Genomic DNA, 24,009 nt, shown 5'->3' with positions numbered 1-24,009 from the left:
AATCAGTGAAAGAGTCTGTAGAAACAACTAAAATGGAGAAAGAGACTTACTTGAGCAAACATGGATGCTATTTTGGCATGACCATCCCGATATTCTTTGCGAGCTTTCCTCTTATCCATTTGAAGTTTACTAAGCTGCTTTACTGCTTCTTCCTCTAACTGGTCGGCATTTTGACGTATCAGACGGCCTAAATTCTCTATTTCTTCCATTGCAGAGCGCCATGCCTGGCAACAGTAAATTTTTTTAGTGAATTACAGCAGTGCTTATACTCAACATTTGATTCATAACTCTCATCGCACAATAAATATTTTTTCAGTATAGTAACTCTTCAAACAATTAATGGGTCAGTTCACAGCTCATTAGTCCCATGTCTCAGAAATAGTTACTATGCAACTAATAAAATGAAGTCAATTGTGAGGGTGATGGTTTAGATTTGGATTTTCACATTTTTATCAGTCTTGGACAGTGTAGATTTCCAGAGTTAATATAATACCATGGCTACTCATTGGCTAGACTTTCAGTGTACGAATATACAAGACTATCCATGAGACAGCACAAAAACGGTTGTGGTAGGAGACAACAAGAAATGAAGGATTTTTAATGCTGCAATATGCAGTGTTTACACTATGATAACCTAATAGAGTAGAATAGCAGGATTTAAAAATAATACTAGAATATTTAAATTTATTTATTTACTAACAGTAAAAAAAGCCTCAATTAGATTAGATTAAAATCCACCTAGGTGAGAATTGAACCCACAACCTCTGGATTGGCAGGCGTTACCCTGCTGCTACCGGTGCCAGCAATGCCAAACAGGTAAAGAAGAATAGGACAAATAAACAAAGGAACCGATATGATGAAAACAAGGTAGCAGCCTAGAGACTCACTGATTTTACTGTTGGCGAGAATACAGCAATGAAAAGTATTCAATTCCTAAGAAAAGATATCAAGAAGACAGAAAGGCCAATAACAGATAAGGTAAAGATAAATCAAGTAGGCCATATGCTTAGTGATTTCAGACATCATAAGGTTCAATGTACCTGGAGTGTATTCGCCAAGCACTACCTTGAAACTGATCAGAGTAGTAATTTTTGTCTGAAGATTTTCATGCAGAGAAATAAGAGACTAAGAGGACCAAGCTCAACTGTTCAGAGAAAAACCATATTTTAAAAACTTAGCAGAGAAGAAAGAAGTCATTAAAAAGGTTCCATACTTCTCCCACCATCTCCTTCTCACCACTGGGGAAAAAATAGATTGTGCAAAATTCCTCCCACCACCCTCCCCTTCTTTACACCTCCAAGTGGGAGTTCTCACTCACCCACCCCTTAAACCCTTTGCTCAACCAAATTCCTCCCCCTCTCCCTCCTCCTCCTCCAAGTGGTACTGCATGCACCTGGTCACGACTTGTAACCTCACCTTAAGATGTTAAGTTTCTACAAAACCAATATCATCTTGAGAGGAGCACAAATTCATGAAGAAAAACTATAACACGCATTTTTCATTTCAACTTGAGACAAACACCAAAAGTGGTAAACGTAAGCAGTTGTAGAGGCACAGACTATGAAACTGAGCATTGCTTGTTATAATAAAGTATATGCAGAGAACATAGTGCCATTGAAATTATAAAAGAATGAAAAAAGAAGTATGAGAGGTGGAGAAACCTATGACTGGCTGATACTCCTGGGAGGCAGTACATAATATATGAATATGTTAAAAACTAAAAGAATAGTAAAAAGCATGGGCATATGGCAGTATTGAAAACAAGAGAGGAAATAATCAATGAAATAGTTCCAAATACTGCAGAGTTGATGCTAGAGATAAAGACGTAACAAAAAAAAGAGGAATGGTTTCATGAAGACTCTAGGGATGTAATAATGGATACGAATGATGAAAATGACAAATGAAGCGCACCAAAGGAAGAAACAGGATTTTCAAAAGTAAAATATTACAGACTTGGAAGGAAGGAGGATGAATAAGGAAATTAGAAGCTTCAACCTAGGTTTGAAACATGCAAAAAAGGATTTCAATCAGCAGTGTTTTGCAAGAATGAAAAAAGAAATCAGACTGAAGATAGGGGAAAATATATAATTGATGGGCAGATTGTTTTCATGAATTGGTACTACTAAATAGATGAGTTGAAAATTAAGAAAGAGAAGATACAAATAAAGAGAGAGACAAGGAAGAAAAGAGAGAATTAGGAAGAATTCAGAGTATAATACGAGAAGCTATAAAAGAACTAGGAAATAATACAACATTGGGATAACAGACTATATCAACAGAATTACAAAAGATTTATGGAGAAACTTTCCAAGTGTTAAATTAAGAACTCATAGATTACATATAAAAAAAGAAGAATTACCACAGGATTGGGTTAGAGGAATCATATACCCAATCTACCAAAAGAATGATGTTTCAGGGAGAAAATTACTAGGGAATAACACGACGGCATGGGGTACATGGTTTTTTAAAAAAATTAGTAAACAACTCAGCGAGTACAATGAACCAACTATTTGGAGAGAAATAAAATGTGGACTAAAGGAGGCGGACATATGTCTGGAGGAAGAGAGGGCAGGAAAGAAGATTCTGATTCACGAAATAGGCGTAGGGGGAGTGATAGGGATGTAGGTATAGAGAGTGATGGGAGATATGATAGAAGATTTAAGAAAGTTGTTGATACAGTGGGAAGTTGAGAGGAGAGGACTGACAAAACTGGAGGACAGTGATGAAGAAAGCCAATACCCTCCAATGGATGATGATAACCCATAGCCATCATTCTAATAAACTAGCAGCTTTCCATTTCCTAAAGCTCATACTTCTCAATGATCCCTTAACATCAGAAAGGTTTTCATAAACCATAATCCGATACCTGGCTTTAAAATATGGTGAATCCAGGAAACTGACAAAAAACACCTAATAAAAAAAGAAAAGAAATTAGTAATGAAGTAAAATTATTCATTTATTCAAACAGAAGATTTCCTCTGCATACAATTTGTGCAAGTTTCCATTCGTAGGTCCATTAAGCTAAGATACCATTATTATACCTCCAAGCCACCTCTGATTAGTCTCCTATGACAGGGTTATGCTTTAAATTATGGATTGCAAAAATACTGATAGCAGGAATATTCCCAACAATATTTTTGAACTCTTGAAATAACGATTACACTGCTATTTATGAGCTACAAAGGGGATATGATTTCAGCATTAGATTAAAAAACACAAGGTGCTTTCTTGCCTAATTGGAACACTTAAGAGAACCTCCTCTCTAAAAGATATACATACATACTCACTCCCAAAATTTTACACTTTGAGAAGAGAAAATTACATTGGGCAGCCTATTAAATTTTGAAATCACCTGATACCATCTTAACACCCACCACACAGTGGTCAAGGAACATAATCACTCTCTGATACCTCTGAAATCCAAAAACAAATAATTTGCCTCCACTAGATTCTACCACCAATAGACCCTTAGTCAAACATATTCCACATTCTCCCCAACAAGGATCACCAGATCTTTTGAAGATAATGTATGAATAAACATTTCTACTGATACAAATGGGATTGTAGGACAACAATTGGAAATGTGTTAAAAAAAGAAGTTTTAAATATAATACAATTTAATACACACATACTTATTTTCCATTGTATAACAAATTGTGAACAATAATTGAAATAGCTCTTGGAGGCTTCAAAAATCTACTCAAATTCCACATACTTTCTGCCTCCGATTACCCCATTTGACATGCCCTTTTCTTTTCTCATCCTTCCTTGCTAGCCTAATATTCTCCTCACTATCACTGTCTTCAACAATCCATTGCCAACAAAATATTTGGTATCTAGCTCTCTTGCCTCTATATTTCCTTGCCTTTATATTTCTCCCAACAATCTTTCCTCCACCCCTGCCTTCCCTAGTATTTCTTGCTTGTTTTCCTTTCTACCCATTTTATTTTCTCTATTCATCTCCAAGCACACTTACACCTCTAAAAAACCTCCAATTGAAACCTATAATCCTGTTTCAGTGCCATGTTCTAGCATTAATACAAACAATGCTCCATTTCAAAGTTTTCGCCAATTTTTTCTTAACATTCTTACTCAACATCCCTGTCATCAACTCCCTCCACTGCATTAAAGCAATTCTACCAAGTCCAATTCTGCTGCTTATCTTTCTACAACATTGGATATATTCATCAAAAAAACTTCCTAGATAGGTATACTATTCCACCTGCTATAGTTTACACTATCTTATTATAATGATTTAATTAATCTCCCTAGTTCAGAAACACCCCATAACCTTGGTTTTGTTTGAATTGATTCTTATCTCATACTTATCCTACTCATATTCTACCATGCTCAGCAAAGATTGCAACTCTTTTGCTGACGGGCTTACTAAAACTTGGTCATCCACAAATCTAAGTGATTCTATGAATTCCTTATCTGACTTCATTCCTACCTCCAGTACTTCCCTGTCTCTTTTATCATTTCCATGAAAAAAATAAATACATCCAGATTATATTTTATACTCCTTTTTATCAATTACCTCATTACTGCTCTGGTATCAAGCATACCTTTTCCATTTCTGAAGCCATACTATTCATTCTTTAAGTCAGCATTTACCTTCCTCTCCATTCTTTAGTTGATGATCATGGCCACTAACTTAGCCATATGCAAAATCAAATACACTTTCTTTTAGTTCCTACTTCGGGCTACTTTTCCCTTTCTAAACATTGGAAGTAACAAAAATCTGATAAAGTCTTCTGTCCAATTTCCTCCTTCATGAATGATATCTTCCACATACTTGTTCAATGTCCATTGGAGTCAACAATCGGGCTAAAATGAAGGAACAGACACCATCACCAATTAATTCAAGAGCATGCTCTTCCCTCACATGATATGCAATCATAAAAAATTGAACCTAAGCCCCGAAATATTACTCCTGAAAAAGAAAAGTTTAATGATATAGACAAACATTCATTAGTGAATTATTCACAGGGGTATTCATGTTTATAAGAGCCAATGCTTATTCATAAGTATGAAATATACTTGTACTGGATGGTGCCACAACACCTTCAACCAAACACCCTTGCAGCAGCTTTGTCTGGGGAAAACTACAAACCTTCCACCCCCAACCACCATTCTCAGCTTCATAAAATGTTTCCACTAGATGATGAGGTTATTCATTGAAACCAGTCTCATTCTGTAGTAAAAATGTTAATTTGGAAAAATAAACATTTTTTATGAAAATCTATACATATTCAGGAAAACTGACATTATGAAGTGAAGTAACATTTGGGTTTTGAATTTGGACCATTCTCATGATTTTCTCATATTTTACAGTGGGAAAAGAGAATGAGAGCTTTTAATATGAGGCTTTGGATGACATTAATTCTTTGAAGTTTTATTTCAGCTTTGGAAATGAATACATTGCTGGAATTTCGTTTTCCACCCCAGACACAAAAGATACAGAAATTTTATTCTTCTCCTTGGAATAAATCTAAATGACAAATCAAAAGACCTAATATATCAGTAAGACTTGCTGAAACTAGTCCATAAAATATTCAAAACATAATTTGTAATAAATCCATAAACCCAATGAAATTCAAATTTCCAATCAAATAGAAAAACTCCACATCCAGATGTTTTCACTTTCCACACTCACTATGCTTTCAATGACTTATTAAAAAGTAATTTGAAAAGGTAAATTAATGATGTGGCCCCAAGAACTTTGTGCCCCTATGATTTCTGTCCCCACCCACTGCCATCATGACAGTGAGTGGCGACAGACCGACTTCCTCTTGCTTCACTTCATTTCAGCGCTCAAAAGGAATCATTAACGTAGTCATGGAATATTTACAATATAGCATAATTTGGATTTGATTTACTCTCAGGTACAATTGTTTACAATGTTGAGCTTGTTATGGCTTAACTCTTGTAATAGATTTAATGAACTATTACAAGAATATGAGAGAAAAACTTACTTGAGCGACTAAACTCCCGGCTAGAAGATCCTGCTGCTCTAAAGCCCCTCGTAGGCCCTGTGTTGACACAGATGTAAGGGCTGCGGCGTACTCGCGATCGCACTTCGCCCTCAAGGTGAGACAGCGACGCATGGTTTCCATGAGCCGAAGCTCGGCTTCCTGGCGACCAAGAAGGGCTTCATGAGCAGACTTCCCTTGTAGATTAGTCGAGAAACCCATCTGAAATAAGTTCACGACATTCCATTGTACTTTGTGCCCAAATACAATAATAATTAAGAATATTCTTTTGAGCCGTTCTACATATTATTCATTATTCTTAAAATGTAGACACCTATATACTTAAAACTTATTAAGATTTTGGAATAAAATACCAAAGAATTTGCTTCTTCAATGAGTTCCAAATCCTGCAGGGATTTCTGTCAGCCCTAGGACTAATAATACAATTACAAAAATATTTTGCTGAAATTATTTACTGGAATCATTCACTCAGTCGAAACTCATGTCAAAACAAACAGTAGAAAAAGGCTTAATAACGAAAGAATAGTTTTTAACTGTCTTCATTGGTACTGTATTTACATAAATGCAATGTATTCTAATACGCCCATTAATATATTATAGTTTATAAAAATGCAGACGATGGCTGCTGAGAGTAACTTCGCGGATAAAAAGCTTCAAAAACTAAATAAACCTTTAAAACATTAGAAAACATGATTTTTAACCAGAGATATTGACAAATGGACAAAAATCAGCACAGTAAAAGCGAACCCGTAAATCGAGCTGTGATGCTTGAGTGTTAAAATAAGTGGTCACAAGGCTTACGTGCTTCAAAGGTGTTGAAAACTCTTCTGTGTAGAGTGTTTCGATTTCTTTTTAGCGGCAATTCATACATTAAAAGAGGAAAACGCTCAAATTTGGCATATGATAGACACTACTCGACAGAGGGCAACACACCGCCTACCCCTACTTATTTCCAAGACGTCTGGTATCGCTGAAGTTTGGAAGATTTGAATACTTCACAAAGTTTTGAATGCAGGAGAACTATGGACAGAATTCATTCCTCATGCAGAATAAATACAATTATGATGAAAATTAACAATAAAATTAATTGTAACACTAAAAATTAATGTTTCTGAGTCTTTAACGAATGATGATTTTATGACAAATTTATAAAACAAGTTGTTTTGAACTGCGTTCGCGGACCGTGTGGCATTTGTCTACGGTAACTTTCTTATGGCAGAAATCTTATAATAATAGCGTAAGTTACGATCATATGCTTCATAAATTTTTCATCAACCATATGACATACGAACGAGGAATCGTGTCTGACGCCTCCTCCTTGTGGGATGACCGTGGCAGACAAATTACTTTGAACTTCTGTGTTGATGTCGCCAGTATGCCATAATATGCTGGTAAAATTCTGATTATTGTAGAATTACATGCCAGTACCAAAGCCGCCGGAGGCGACTATAAAGTCGAAAAATGTCTGCTATGTTGACTGCTGATTGGTGTTGTAGTGGGAAGGATGTATACTTTAGGTACGAAAAGGAAAATAAACATTTGTTAATCTTTAACTACCAACAGATGTACTGCAAAAATTTCCATCTAAACGACAATGAAGTAAATTCGCGCTGTAACGATAATGGTTATTGCAGTGCTACGGTGAAATTTAAGAAAGAGCCGTCTTCATTTTATGTGGTAAAATGTTGCAAATTAATGTTTTTCATGTGGCATGTTTTTTAACCTTTTTCCTAAATTATTTCCCGTGTGCTTTGTAAGTATTAGATTACCCCGAATATTTCCATTGTCGTTTGAGTCATTTATTTGGAACTAAAGTAAATAAAGAATGCGTGATCAATTATGAGTACTATTAAGCCTCGGTAAAATATTTCCTTGTCTTTCATCTCGATAGGGTTTTTTTGACCATAGTCCCAATTTTATTTCAGAAAATTTGAAATATACAACATGGGTTGGCTGGCTGATGCTTCTTTGGATGGGATGATGGTTGCAGCAGCACCATTCGGAGGTCCAATTGCACTCACCCGTGATCGCCGGCAGATTGTTAAAATTCATGGTGTAGGAAAACCTAAAGTTTCCATTTACTCGGCATCGGGGAAGTTATGTGGAGGATTTTTGGTAATTAATTTTTTCTCTCTTTTTTGACCAGACTACACATCATTTTTCACAGTGACACTCATAAGAATTATTTACACACTCTCCACAGGTTATGGTAACATGCATGTCTCTGAAAGGTCAGTTTATTAGAGAGATGCTTTGCGCTTTTGAGAATCCTTATTTTAAGCGTAGAATGAGAGTAATTACCTATGAAAAATCAAAACCCAGAGGTGACATTAATTGCTAATCAACTACTGCGAAAATGCCAAGCAATTAAAGGGTGATGATATAGGTTTATTTTTGTCATTTGTATTATTCGTAATCACAAACTGATTGAAATTTTGAAAAAAAGCCATAAATAGCACAACTTAAGTATGTGCATAATTGTCAGTACGTACCCGACAAAATTTTTGCTATTTAATATTTGTGCCAGAATAAGTTTAATTGTGCTGAAAATTCTGCGCTGGTGATGAAAGTTGCTGTATAAATTTTGTTTTGAATAATTTGTTGATTTCATTTAATTTTATTTTTGATGGTTCTTCCAATATCAATATGTGGGCCTGATCCTGTCGCACAAGTTTTCAGAATATGGGTTTATCAAAAAGAACATTGGTTCTGAGGGAGTAATTTGTAAAGAAAATTGGAAGGGTTTAATTGGGTGGTATTAGAGGATGTTGTGAAGAGAGGAGTGGTTGGGGAGAGCAGAGAAGCAAGAAACATCTAGTAGGAAAACATGGAGATTTGTTTTATCTCATTGGAGTGTGTGGTAGAGAGAATATTATGGTGGTTACACCTGGAGTTGAGATTTGGTGTGGAGACTGTTCGACTTTTTTGTCCAGGAATCGGATATCAAATATGAGAAGAGGATCCTTGAAAATATCCCCTGATTTACACTGTCACATATCTCTAGTTATTTTCAGGAAATCCTTCGGGCTTTTCTATGTGGGAGACCATTTCTGTATAGAGCCACTGTTCTTAGCCTCTCCTTCTTCTATCTTTTTTATTTCTAAATTTCTGTAGATAGTTGATCTCTTTGCTGCTTTTACCTCTTGGATTCCATATTAGGGAATACTGAGTTGTTTCAATATCTCTCTGTCATTGAAATGAGGAATGCTTCCATCAGTGAGTTACACATCTTCTTTCACCCCTCTAGATTGATTTGAAGCTTCCTTTTGCGAGGTGGATGGTCACATTTTTTTCAATCTGAACTCTAGCCCTATATCCTCAGTGTTTCCATGTGGCATCCATTGCAAGACAGAATTCTTTTTCATTGTAAGCAGATAGGTCATCCATATCAAGGAGATGGTTTGCCAGATACTTTCTAATAGATGGTCCCTGAATACTTATTCCATCTTCCACCTTGAGCAATAGTTGGAGCAGAATAAGAGGTGGCTCAAGCCTATTGCCTTGGCAGACATTATTGGCAATGCATTAGTCCCTCTGTTGGAACAGTCTACTCACTGAATAGGAGGATGAAAGAAATTTTTCTGATATTAAAATTTGTATATTGCTGGACACATTATCTGCAAGGTATTTCATCATCATAAACATCTTAATGAGTAGCTCATATGAAATGGTATTAAATGCCTTCATGCATTCCACTCTAACCATTGATAGGTTTTTGTTATGATGCAAGTCTTCCTGGGCAAATGTACATATTTATCAATGATCAGATTATTTTTGGATTCAATGATGCCTCACTATGAGTCTCTCTGCCTTAAATGTCCTCCCACACAAATGGATACATTGGAAGATAAGGCCATTCATGGTGGATTTGAATGCCTTATGTACAGTATCAGGGTAGGTTTTAGATCAATAGTTCTTTAGATTGGAAAGTCTCCCTTTTTCTGAAATAGAACTATGCATTTCTCAGTCAGCCAAGATATTGCTGGTTTACGACTGATGAGAAAGGATACAAAGATTGACTAAGTATTAATTGGTGGAAGTAAATTTCTTGCACCTGAAGTTATCATTAATTATATAGTATCATTATGGTTACCATTTGCGGAGAAATCTTCTTGCCAGAGATAGCCTTATTCTTGTCAGTCTCTAAGACTAAACACAGTTCACCCTTAACATTTAGGTGACAGTTAATTTAGAACAATTTCATATTAATGAACAAATTGATATTTTTATGTGTTGATAATGTGCTTGAACGCTCATTACGAATATTAGGGATATTAGATGGTAGATATAACTGTCTGTCTCATATCCAAGGGTAAAATTGAAAGATGGGGGTCTGAAGTTTGACTGCCATCATCATTGGTCATTCAATCCTAAAATTGGTTGACTGCAGCCCTTCATTCTACCCTATCTATTGCTAATTGGCTTACTTCCTGGTATTTTTTTTGCAATGTACTTTCTTCTCTATCTGTCCCATGTATTTATCCCTTGGCCTTCCTCTTGGGACTTTTCCCTCTATTTTTCCTTCTGTTATATTCTTCTTGAATCCAATGTGCCTCAGGGTGTGGCCAATTCATCTGGTTCTTCTTTTCTCTATGGTGTTCCTTAAGGTACGTTCTTTGTCTATTCTTCTGCATACTTCGTAATTACTTATTTTAACTGCACATGTGATCTTAAGCATCCTCCTCCAGCACCAGGTTTCAAAGGCTCCTAGTCTTTTCTGGTCTACTTTTCTGATGGTCCATGCTTCTGATCCATAGAGTGCCATGCTCCATATGAATGTTTTCATGAATTTTTTCCTCGTCTGTAGCTCTATCTTCTTTGAACACAGCAGTTGTCTTTTCATCTTGAATGCTCTCTTAGCTGTAGCTATTCTTCGCTTGATGCCTGTAGTACCTCTTCCGTCCCGTGTGATGGTACTTCTGAGATAGTTGAAGGAATCCACTTGCTCTAATTTTTGCCCTTTCAGTGAGACAACTCTTATGACTACTGTATTCCGCTTCTCTCTTCCACATACTAGGATTTTAGTCTTCTTCTTGTTTATTTTCATGTGGTATCTTTGTAGAACTTGATCTTATACATGTAGTGACCTTTGAAGATCCTCCTGGTTTTCTAGTAGAAGTTCTTCTGTATGTAAAATATATTCCTTCTGCATAACGGGGATAAATAAATAGTTAAAATAGCACACATGGAGTCACTCATTTTCATGCAGGCATAAACACATGCTTACATCAACACAAATTTTAAAAACCTCTATTTTCATCAGCCTTCAATTTTTGTGGTCTGTTAATTCTTTAATTTGATTGAAAACATGGTGGGGTGTTATACAATATTTTATGCTTAAGAGAAGTAACTCCTACAAAGGTTTAGGACCTTTCTTGAAGGTAATTGAGTGCATATAAATTAATCCTAAGCTTTGAAGTCATCTTATGTTGCTTAGCTTATGATTTGTACATGTACGTACATCATCAGTTGGTGATCATCTATGCCTCAAGGGAGATAGTGGTGAATAGAAAAAGTATTAACCACTACCATTTCAATCCAGGTTCCAGCATTACCGATTGAATGATTTCCTGGTCAATGTGAAATCATAAAAAAATACTTTGCTAAAGTATGTACGTAGCAGAAAACATGATTGAATTGTATTGAAATGAAAGAAGTAACTTCATAATTCCACTGGAAAAGAAAATACTTTGTTCTTTCCCTTACATTTTTATTAATAACGACCTAGGTTTTGACTTACAAAGTCATCATCGGGTTTGTAAGTCTTATTCAAGGTTGTGATTAATATTATGTGGAAGAACAAAGCATTTCCTTTTCCAGTATGAATAGCTTCCACAAAGTGACGCCTCTTACCATCCAATTCATAATTCCACACAAACTTTATTAAAACCTAATTTGTGTGATTACAAAGTTACTTCTTTCTTTTCAGTATGTTGAGTAAATTCCATAACTTAACTCCTGAGACCAGAAAAAAAATGATTGAATTAATTGTAAATATAATGGCCATCACATGGAGGTAAGCTCTTTTGCCTGTTGAAGATACTCTGAAATATATATCTGCTATTTTTTTATAACCCAAGCTTCTTCAACAAAGCCTTCATCAGTTTCAATTGAACCATTTTTAAAATGCAGTGACTTGTTTCATGAAAACATTTATCATTTACACTGGAAAAGTAAATCTTATATGCATTTTTGTACATAAACTAACAATTCAAGACTGTATAACAATGCATTCAGTTTTTCTGATTGACTAGTTAAGAAAGAACATGAATTTTTACGCTCTCGAGCAATTAGAGATTAGAAGGCACTTGGTGAACCCCAACACGACACTTTGTAATGAGCAATTATTCCCATACCCCTCCCCACTTTTCTCCGAGAAATTAGCCTGGAAATGGTCAAAACAATCCATCAACGCACCTGCGAGCCCCCACCCCCCTCAAATCCTTCCAACCCTCCCCGCCCCCACTCTGTCCTGAGGGTATATATGCTTGCTCTGTCTGTTTTGCAAATTTGTACCTGATGATGCCGCAAGTTGGTGAAACGCGTTGTACCGTATAATAAAATCTGTGGAAAAGTACGAGCCTTTCATTATATTTTAATAATGGATATTAATTACTTCCACGAAGTGAAGCCTGAAACAATAGAATACAGAACATGAATAATGATAAGTTTGCAGTGGTGACGTGAACTCATTCTTTTTCTTAAGTAAATAGAAAAGTACATACTGGGTGTACAAAAAGGTATTAATAAATTCTATAGCTCCATTACAGATTTGATATTTTCTTGCCATTATTGTAGTGGTCTGGTGGTCAACTTCTGCATATGGGTTGGACAACTGAAGAGGAGTTATTGTGTGTGCAAGATGATGGGCAAGTCCTCATTTATGATATATTTGGCAAACATAAGCATACCTTTGGAATTGGACAGGTAAATTTATACTTAACTGTAGATGCACGCTCTACATACTATGTAATTCACATTTGTATTTGGTGTTATCCTACTCTCATTCTCTTCACAAAGGTGGTTATCTAAGTTATATGGTTCATCTCAAATGGCTATCTGTTTATTTGCCTCCACTTTTTTATGCCAGTCATCATTAAAAATCTTTTGAGATAGTGAACCATATATACTTTACAATTAACGTCTACCTTAAGATGGGAATTGTATGTAATATAAAACTTATGTTGTTACGTTGTAAGTGTTCATGTGGATGACAGTTTTCAAAGTCAGATCGTCAGCCCATGGAATTCATACATATGTATAAGAATGAACCAAAAATTATAATTTGAAGCATTAAATAAACAAAGAAGTAATAAATGAAGTACAAAATAAAAATGTTAGCTTTGAAAAATGTTTTTCTAATCGATCGCATCTGTAACAGTAGTCATCAACATGCTTCTTTCATGATGAGGATAAAAAGTAACTTAACATTTCCACCAAAAAGATTTAATATTTCACAACCATGGTTTTGATGCTGTGCATCATCATCAGGTAATGTACATCAACATTTTTCAACTTATAAAGTCTGGCTCTAAGAGGAGAGTAAAGGAGAGGATAGGGGGTAAGGTAGGTGGAGTAAGGGGGAGGGGGTAAGTTGAGTTTAGGTGCAGCAGCCTGTTAGTGGTGTAGGGGAGGGGGAGTCTATGTATTGGAAGGTTACTGGCTCAAATTTGTGAAATTTGAAATTAATCAAGTGATCATTGAATGAAAAACACAATGTAACACTCCACCGTTCTTAGAAATAATGGCAGAAAAAAACAAACACATTGTGTTCTACATTTAATTAGGGGGGGTGTTTGTCTGCAATGGTTTGACCTTTATTAAGGGATGGTCGATGATCATCCCTGCCTTGGTTGGGGTAGGGTTGGTGCGGAAAGATATTGGAGTCTTTTAAGAATTTTAGGAGGTGGGAACGGGAGAGGTAAAATGTTTCATTGACCACCTCAAACCTGTCAGACTGAAGGGATTGCCAAATTTCCAACTCTTCCAAAGCATTCAACCTGTGTCCTTTCATTTTAATGTGAAGAATGTCTGCTGTGAAGTTACTGGTGTGATTTTTATCTAAGAGGTGTTTGGCGACTTGGGATCTGTTGTCTTTCTTTGTGACTTCTTTCATGTTGAAAAACTTCACATTCAAAGACTTTGAAACACACATCATTGATTCACTATTTTCATTTTCGTACTTCCCGGCCCATTAGATGCACTGTATTTACTCCAAAATGTGCTCCAAAATCAGCCTGCCTCTAATAGGCTGGGGGTTTATGGCTATAACTTCATTCTATACACATGAGCCAATTCGCCTGAAAAATACTCACTATAAGCAATTTTTCCCGCATTAGTCATAGAAAATGGTTGCCATGATTACAAATTTACTTAATATCACCTTTTTCTAGTTAGTAGTAAGCACCAGAGTTTTAATATTTCATCAATACTACTTCCTAAAAATTTCTTAATTTAATCGTAAATAAAACAATGTAGCGAATTTAATGTCATCTCATATGTGGTGCTTCCACAAAACCTAATATGCATTGAGCTAACGGGGATGTCACCCCTCTCCTAATACATACATTGTATCTGCCGATAAACTCAGATCCTACAGGCTTTCAACCTTAAGTAGTATGGGAGTGTCGTAAAGGCATAGAGAATGGTTGCTTTTAATACCAATTTTAATAATATTGAATTGTGAATGCAGTTATGAATCCAAAAATGTATTCTCATTTGCTCCTAAATGGTCAAAGCCTACACTGAAACTGCATTTGAATACAAAAGCAAGATTATAAGGCACCAACTCATGATGTCATAGTGAGGAAAAAAAAGTAATGGGCATAGATTAATAGTATTTGTGAATGATTGAGAAAGTCCTGGTGGAAAGTTAAAAGTGAGGCTATCTCAATGTATTTTTTTAAGGTGAAGTTAGCAATGCAGTACATGAAAGTGGCAACCATAGTGAAAATAACTGTGGAAATGATTTAGCAGCTGTGATGATGAATTGAGCTGTTTCCATGATGAATAAAAGTCAATACATATGTAGTTGCTTATTTTATAAAATAACTATTCAATTTTCTTTGTATTATGTGTTAACATCAAAGTACTTTAGTCCTTATATGTCTTATCCAAGTATTTTTCATAAATTCCAACCAGAAAAATCATGGTGCAACTTATGGGCCAGTAAATATGGTACTCATCTAGAGGTTAATGAAAAAACTGAAAAACTATGAGATAATGGAATAGTGGTTTGGCCTTTTCTTTTCTAGAAGGTTTTATCCCAGCACGGTTATAGACTTTTATCTGCTTGGAATTACAATGCAACAATTTCAGAGTGTAAAAATCATTTGCCTTGACTGGGACTCGAACCCAGATCCCTCAATATCCGGTCGAGGGCTTTAGCCACTTAAGCTACCGAGGCGTCCTCTTAAACTCTGAAATTTTGGGGCTTTTAAAGGAACTAGATGTTGTGACGAAATACCGTACATACTATGTCACATGCATTCGTAGTCGTGCACGAGGCGCCACTGTCCACGAGGTTAAAGCCAACTTTAAACACTTATGGTGTTAATACTTTGACAAATTCCAAAGAAACTGTGGGAGATGCCGCAACAGTAACTTTTAACGGAGTCATCCGCTAACATTGAGGGATCTGGGTTCGAGTCCCAGTCAAGGCGAATGATTTTTACACTCTGAAATTGTTGCATTGAAATGCACATTAGCGGATGACTCCGTTAAAAGTTACTGTTGCGGCATCTCCCGCAGTTTCTTTGGAATTTGCTTGGAATTACTCTAACAGAAAGCATGTTTACTAAAATAAAGATGAATGATAGGCAACTATTGTATTCATTCATTTAACTCAACCTCATAAAGTAAAAGCTGAAGCAGGGAACATGTAGGTCAATTCCACTGATTTGATAATTTTATAGTTTAGAATATTATATCTACTTTTTGTGGAAAAATAACCAAGACAAACTTAATTGCATTGAAATCCTATTTTGTAATGGCATTGTGGGTGTCTGTTGCGTGTAATTATGCACCTGTTTGTCATTGGTAACAATGTTTTGGTAAATATTGATTTCTATTGTAAATTATTTTCAGGAAGCCAAAGAATTTAAAGTTATTGAAGCCAGAGTCTTCAATCATGGTAATCATGGCACTGGAATTGTTGTGATGACATCACTGTATAGAATACATTTAATCAATAATATTCAGGATCCTAGAGTGAGACCTTTAGCTGAAGCACCTAGTATGTTACAGATTTATATTATATTTTGCATCATCTTAACTTAAAGAGTAATATCAATCAGTGAAGTTTAATGGTCAATAAAAATTTTTTTTTCTTTCCTTCCTAGATTTGAATTCTCCCCCAAATTGTTGGACAGTTCTTTCAGAAGATCGTCAAACTAGAGTACTCCTTGCATATGGGAAACAACTCTATGTTATAATGCATGGACAAAATGCTCAACCTGTGGTTTGTTTTATTATTCATGCTATTCTAAGAAACATAACTTTATATAATTAATAAATGTGAATTAAATTCTTATACTTTTGAGCATTCACCGAGAAGTGTTTACTTTTCAGCACCAATGAAATCATTGAGTCAACTTGAAGTTGAGACAAAAAGTCATCACATTTGAATGCAAAAGCATTCAAATAAGATTTCTTTGAAGGCTTGTCATTGCGTGAGAGGCCAGAGAAATTTACATGATTTAGTAACCAAGAACATTTGTCGTGAAGCTCCATGTTTTCATTTCTAAATCTTAGTCAATTAATTATCAATTCCTATTCAATTATCTTTTTGTCTTCGCATGAACTCATAATAATTAATTTTCACTGTAAATTTTATTATAAACTTAACTTTATTTTGCTGCCTCCCAACTTTTACTCAGGTCAAGTTCTTTGATCAGAATTGAAGGTCAATTAGTCATCTTCTGATAGTTAGCCGGAAATGTTTAAATTATTTCTCTTCCTATGCATCAATTCAAATCTCATTTGGTTAAGCCTGGGTGGGTGATCTTATTTTGGAAACCCTTAATCAGTCAGTCGCTGTGTATGTTAGTTTAAGATAAAGTAACTTTGTCGTGTCAAATTTGTGTCACAATTGGAAGTAGTTATCAAATTAATGCAGGAGCATTTGAAGCATTTAGACTATCCTCAGTTGGTGATATTAAGATTATTTTTCAAGTTAAACTGGGTGGGCATGGTTTTTATTCATACTTTTTTCAACCTCCACAGTATTTATACGGGAGCATGCCGCCTAATCAACTAAGGGAGTTTCTGTGATAAAGTCAACAAATTTTTGTAGTATGTATATTTCTGAAGATATATTTGTGCTTAGTACATATTGTGAACATTTTCAGAAGCCTGAGTTTGATGAAGAGATAATTGACATTGCTGTGTCAGTTAACCACAGTCATGTAGCCCTACTCTATTTAAGTGGTTATATTTGGATTGGTTCACCTGACCTGAAAAAGAAATACTGGGAGATATATTCACAAAGCCCTCTAAAACCAACAAAATTGTTTTGGTAAGTGTGCAGCAATTGGTACATTAAAATAGTGATTAGTTCTAATCCAATCTTGAATCATATATTCCAAAACTCACACATTTGCTCAGTGATCATAATCTGAAAATGTTAGTTAATTGATGTGTGTCATAGAAAGTAGTTAGATAAATTGTGAAATAATTCAATGTGTAATATGGTATTTTACATAGTTACTGTGAACCGCTACAATACCAAATACCTGATCTTAAGTAACCTTCATTTAATAATGCTAATAGAAATGTTTCATATTATTTTTATTTTTTAAATATTTGTCTCACTTGTTGGCAGGTGTGGAACAGATGCAGTTGTTGGACTTTGGGACTCAGGATTAGAGACCACTAATTTAATATTATTTGGATCCCAAGCAACTAGCTCAGATGTAGTTAACTACAGTTATGACACATCAGTTTATTTAGTTCCAGAAATTGATGGTGTTCGAATTCTATCTAGAAATGTTCAAGAATTCCTTCAAAAAGTACCTCCAGTGGTTCAAGGCATTTTTCGTATCAACAGCACAGAACCTGGATCATACTTACTGGAAGCATCCAAACAATATAGGGTATGTACAATTGTTGTTTCTTTTATTTATTTACATACAATTCATATCATTTAGCCTTTTATAATTTTCCTCATGTGAATTCCATTGTTAAATGCTTGTAAAATAGAGAAGTACATTCTTACTCAAAGGCGATGGACTTCCAAGTAAAATCCTTTGCCTTTAGGAAATGTTCACCCGGGCCTCAAATGGAGCGAGAGATTATTGCATCCTGAAAAAAAGCACATTGGTGCTGTAGTAGTATCATCAACGAAAATTAAACTATTTACAAGTAAAAAAATTAGTCTTAACCTGGGAGAATACCTACACAGGATGATCTAGTTAGCAAAAAATACTGTGAAATCTTGTATTTAGCTGCCCTGAATTGATGTCATCCCTGAAATTATCTTATTTTTATTATGGTCCGTCTGGTCTTGCCTGCATATAACTCAGTACATTCAAAACCTGAAATTTAAGTTCCTGAACCCAAAGTCAATTAAAATATCGCTACCGCACAGAAATACTGGACCAAATTTTATTATATATTTCCTAGGATTCATTAAAATGATAAAATTTTATGCAATTTATGCTTGTTTATTTAACTGTTGTTTTAATAAGTTGGTTATCAAGTTTCATATTTATCGATTTAAAAAATGTTCATTGGACTAATTGTCAGTCAGTGCATAAACCAACGCACTGTGTGAAATGTTATGCTTTTCAATGGAATAATTCCAAATCAGAAAAATATTCACTTTGACTGGGATTCAAACCTGGTTCCCCCTTTATCCAGCGGTGTACATTAGCCAATTAAGCCATCAAGGAATTCTAAATTATTGAAATTTTTCTAACCTGGGTAAGATGAATTATTTGTACTCTTTGAAATTGTTGCATTGCAATTCTTATAGCAGATGACTCCTTTAAAGTTACTGTCATGGCATCTCCCGCAGTTTTTCTGAATTTTTTATGCTTTTTTTATTCTTGTGGGCATTTTTTTAATATTCTAATGAACCCCATAATAAGCTCTTGGACTTCTGGGTTTGATAGGGAAGTTGATGGAATTGCATAAGTGAAATGGTATAGTCATTTAGATGGCATTGAAGGGAGATAGAAAGGTGGTGGAGCTGGACAAATGTTTGTAATGTGGCATATTAGGGAAGTTAGTTTAGTGTTAGATGGGGTTTAGGAGAGGAAATGGGTTTAAACTTGGGCCGGGTTAAACCTACCTTGACTGGCAAACTACTGCTAATAATAATAGATCAAACTGCACAATATTTGCACTAGCACTAATCAAATAACTTGTTGGCATACACCATTGTACAAGTTTACATTAATCAAAATAATGATGAGACCATGAAAACTTAAAGTGAAGGTACATATCTTTGTCTTAATTCCTTAAAATGTCGAAATTAATAATATCTCAAGATTACCATTAATTAAAGATGGATGTGAAAAATATTTGTCTTGTCTTGCCTTTGAAATGTAGAATTGCTTTTTTCAAAGCCATTTGTTCTCTATTTCATAGAAAAAATAATAATTAGCTTTCTTAGAAGTTAATAAATTTTCTCTGGTATTAATAGGTATGAATACATTTTAGCCAGGGTTGGTTGGCTCAATGACAATTTCCCTTTTGTTTGAGATGGCGGAAATATAATATTTTGTCGGCTGCACAAGTAATGCTCATTTCAAAATATAATTGGTTTCTCTCGAATTTATTGTGCGATTCTTGTTGTAGGTCTTATCCACTATTTTTTACTTCTATTACAGAAACGGAGTCACCGAGCGGACCAATACATTTTGTTAGTGAAGCCTCATTTGGAAGATGCAGTCCATCAGTGTATAGAGGCTGCAGGATATGAGTATGAAGTTGATAACCAAAAGATGCTTATTCGGGTAATTCTATAGCCCCAGTTATTATGCAGTTCTTGAATTATCATTTTCATTATTGATGATGAGAGTTACATAAATGATTAGTAAAAAAAGTGTGTTGGAAGTGCAGTGGAATTTTCACTGCAGCGCTTTCCTGTTGGAACTCTAATTTTGTTTTTCATGATCCTATTCTTATTCCCATGGCATCTTCATTCAATGACTTTGCTATTTCATGTAGTTGTTTATTTCCTTTTTATATATTTAACCTTTTCACTGTTAAGAATTTCCTTGCACAGTACGAGGTCTGTTAAAAAAGTATCGCGACTTATGTCTTTTTTCAAAAATTATTTATTTACTAATGAATATCTATTTTTTCCCCTTCAAAGTAATCCCCATTAGATATTGTACACTTTTGCCAACATTTTTTCCAATCCTCGAAGCATTTCAAAGACTCATTTTTTGTAATCTTGTTCAGCTCCTCCTTTGATGCAGTCTTTATCTCGTCAATCGTAGCGTAGCGTCATCCTTTCATGGGCCTCTTCAGTTTCAGGAACAACAAAAAGTCACTTGGGGCCAGATCTGGGGAATACGGTGGCTGCGGCATCATTAGTGTGTTTTTTTTGGCCAAAAATTCGGGCACAAGTAACAATGTGTGAGCAGGGACGTTGTCATGGTGCAAAGCTAATTTTCGTTCTTCCACAAATCTGGGCATTTCTGGCGGATTGCTTTGTGCAAATTGCGCATAACTTGCAGGTAATATTCCTTATTTACCGTTCTACCCTGTGACAAGAACTCATGATGCGCCTACCGTTGAAGAAAACCATTAGCAAAAATTTCACATTCGACCAAACTTTGTGCACTTTTTGCAGTCTTGGCTCATTCTGCAGCTTCCATTGGGGTGATTGAGCTTTAGTTTCCACGTCATAACCATAAACCCATGATTCGTCACCAGTTATGACCCTCTAGAGCGAATTTGGGTCGTCGTGGACAGAGTCCTAACCTCATTAGCAATGTTAATGCGGTGCTGTTTTTGGTCAAAATTGAGCAAATTTGGTACTAATTTCACGGTGACCTGTGTCATAGGCATGGGTCATGGGAATGGCTCGAGCCAATCAATATTTTTAGTTCCTCAGCAATTTCTCCAACGGTGATTCGACGATTGGCCAATACTATTTTCTACATTTCATCAATGTTTTGGTCTGTTGTTGACATGTTCTGGTGTGTGGCAAGCTCTTTGTCTTTCACATCTTCTCGGCCCTCTGAGAACGTTTTGTGCCACCGATAAACATTTCTTCGGTCCAAGGTAGCTTCTCCATATGCCGCAGTCAACATTCCGAATTCGTCTGCGCTCTTAGTTTTGTTTTTCTCACAAAATTTGATACAGATTCTTTGATCCAATTTTTGGAACTGGCAAAAATTAAAGACAAGCCAAAAGGTGTCCAAGCAAAACAACTGTCAACAATTAACCGAACTTTCAAAATGGCCGAACTTTTCGGCAAAAGTGAGAGATGTAAGTACCAACATAACACCACAAAAAATTCAGAAATCAAATATACGTAACCCACATAAATTCAAAATTCGGGATACTTTTTGAACAGACCTGGTACATAAGTGTGGCGTTTGAATTTTTCCATTGTCCATCAATATTGATAAAATTTAAATGTTTCTGCACTTTTTTAGAAAAGTAAATTATAGTTATATCTTCAACTACAGTGACCATAACATTTAAATGAAGTGCATCGTTTAGTTAAACATTTGGGAAACAATGTCAATATATGCAATTATAATGAAAAATACATTTGTGGAGAAAAAGTTGTTACCCATGCAATTGAGATGCATATTTTAAAGTTCAATACCTTAATAAATATTAAATTGTATTTTTGCTCCTTATAGTTAAGAAATATTATTATCATACTAGTATCTTTTGGAGATTATTTTAGGGGATTCCTCATACTTCCTTCCTAATCTATAGCTACCATCATATCAATTATTTAATCAATCAACAAAAAAATAATGTGAAAGTAGCCCTATAATTTACAAAAAATCACAATAATATGGTGAAAATAATAATGATACTATGGGATTATAATGAGAGAGGAGTCAATTTCAAATTTGTATCATATTATGTCATTTTAAAATCTCATTTTTTAAATTATATATTCATTTATTTTAGCCTTTTATAAGAGCAATAATAGTTATTCAGAATGCATTTTTGGAGATGTGTTAAAATGCAAAGTTTCATCTCTTGATCGTCAAAATGGAGGTTTACTAAGTGCATCAGAAAATGTTAAGATCAACAGGGACAGTGACTATGAAAAAGTGTTGCAGTATATGACAAATGAGCGTATTGATATTGTTAGCACTATAATCGGTCAAGGGAAAGAGGGTGAGAGTAGGGTTAGGGGACAATACTAAGTGCAACTAAAAGTAATGAAAAAGGAGATTTCAAGTGTGATCTGAGATATCAATGGCGGTTGAACATTTTAAGGCTCTAAATATATTGAATGTTTTTAAGTCCTCCATCCAAAAATAGATACAGAGCTGTAATTAACAAGTTGCAAGTATGAAGTACTCAACCCCCAGGTTGGGACCAGTCACATTAGCTCCCTTCATCTCTGTAGACAGACTTTGTCATGGGCTTAGCCGTATTGAATAAACAAGGAGAACACTGAGTCATGATGTTGTTTGATAGGCAATCTGATAGATAACCTGTGGATATCCAATTTGGCATACATATTAGCGGATGACTCCGTTAAAAGTTACTGTTGCGTCATCTCCCGCAGTTTCTTTGGAATTTTATATTCATGTTTTTGGCATTCACCTTACATTTGAACTTCAAACTATTTTATACATGAAACAATGAAAGACAGCAACATTGTTATGTGCATGTTAACTAATGACTTTTAAATTGAATTAGTTTTAGAAAGTAGCGCATGTTCCCCAAATTTTACTGGAGGTTCCACATTGATCAGGTAAAGTGTAGCCTAGCTAGAACTTCTAGAATTAACCAGAAAATATTAAGAAAATTATCCGTTGGCTAACTATTCATAGAGATCATATTTTTCCTGAGAAATACCTTTAAGGAAAATTCCTGTTCTTCTACTTTCCCTTTAGAAATACTCCTGGGCCGATTCCTGTTGATTATCTCCACTTCCAATGTTTTCTATTTCTATCTAGTAAAATGATCCCCATTGCACCTTATGTGATGAGACAAACTATACCACCAAAATTTGGAAAGGGGGTGCATAAAGAGTGGGCTAGGAGGTTATTAATAGGAAAATTAATGTGTATGAAGAAAAACTGTTTTCTACAAGTGAGAAATAATTTTAAAGTTTTTCATTTAGGCACAGGAATGATCTGCATTCAAAAGGGCATATATTCCCATGTCTTTGATTGAAAAATACTCGTTGATTTACATAAAATGCTCTTCCAATTGATATGAATTGAAAAAATACTATTATTTATGATTGAAATGTTTCACACAAACTTTCAGCCTGCACTGCACTGCAAAGCATGCGATTTTGCTGTGACAAAATTTCTTGTGGATGTTATTAAATGCTAGGAATCAAATAATTTTTTATTTAATTCTTACAGGCTGCCCAGTATGGTAAGGATTTTGTTCAAGAGATTTGCTCTGATGAATATGTTAAAATGTGCAGGACGTTGCGTGTACTGAATGCTGTACGTGATCCAAGGATTGGTTTACCTATATCAGTATCTCAGTATCCTTTTCAGTATTTTATTATAGCCAATAAATACTAGCAGATTTTGTCTATGTAAATATTTGATGGAGTGTGTGTTGTGATACCTTTGTCTTCCTTTATGAATTTGGTATCAAATATGAGCACATTTGGTGATCCATTAGCATTTAATGGTCAGAAACTGTAAGTCCAATTTAACTACTGAATAATTTTAGTTGCACGCTGGTGTTTCACAGAGAAATTCAAAATAATGTTCATGTGTCCATAAAATATAACTATTCTGTATTTGTAATAGTATCAGGTGTGACTTCATGGAGATTATGGTTAGATTAGAATCAAGAAATAACTTTGAAATTGCATATGTTTCAGTAATCACCACCT

General features: G+C 35.0%; 2 protein-coding genes across 3 annotated transcripts in view; one reads left to right on the top strand and one right to left on the bottom strand.

Annotated features, from left to right (window-relative positions):
* The window catches only part of FER (tyrosine-protein kinase Fer), a 56,833-nt gene extending 49,761 nt beyond the window's left edge, over positions 1-7,072 (bottom strand). For both annotated transcript variants that reach the window (XM_071588384.1, XM_071588385.1), the window contains exons 1-3: positions 6,795-7,072; positions 5,976-6,194; positions 51-224 (exon numbers count right to left, since the gene is read on the bottom strand). In XM_071588384.1, the coding sequence (XP_071444485.1) occupies positions 51-224; positions 5,976-6,194 (393 nt within the window). In that variant the 5' untranslated portion in view covers positions 6,795-7,072. The remainder of the gene's footprint in view (positions 1-50; positions 225-5,975; positions 6,195-6,794) is intronic.
* Positions 7,073-7,275: 203 nt separating this feature from the next.
* Positions 7,276-24,009, top strand: part of Vps16A (vacuolar protein sorting 16) — a 29,525-nt gene continuing 12,791 nt past the window's right edge. The window contains exons 1-9 of the mRNA XM_071588119.1: positions 7,276-7,510; positions 7,919-8,108; positions 12,792-12,920; positions 16,080-16,227; positions 16,334-16,452; positions 17,342-17,508; positions 17,815-18,085; positions 19,826-19,951; positions 23,522-23,649. Coding sequence (XP_071444220.1) covers positions 7,455-7,510; positions 7,919-8,108; positions 12,792-12,920; positions 16,080-16,227; positions 16,334-16,452; positions 17,342-17,508; positions 17,815-18,085; positions 19,826-19,951; positions 23,522-23,649 — 1,334 coding nt within the window. The 5' untranslated portion in view covers positions 7,276-7,454. The remainder of the gene's footprint in view (positions 7,511-7,918; positions 8,109-12,791; positions 12,921-16,079; positions 16,228-16,333; positions 16,453-17,341; positions 17,509-17,814; positions 18,086-19,825; positions 19,952-23,521; positions 23,650-24,009) is intronic.

Source organism: Hetaerina americana, unplaced genomic scaffold (assembly GCF_022747635.1).
Source record: "Hetaerina americana unplaced genomic scaffold, ioHetAmer1.1.p SCAF_3, whole genome shotgun sequence".
Taxonomy (NCBI): Eukaryota; Metazoa; Arthropoda; class Insecta; order Odonata; family Calopterygidae; genus Hetaerina; species Hetaerina americana.
This window is presented reverse-complemented; position numbering and strand designations above follow the sequence as displayed.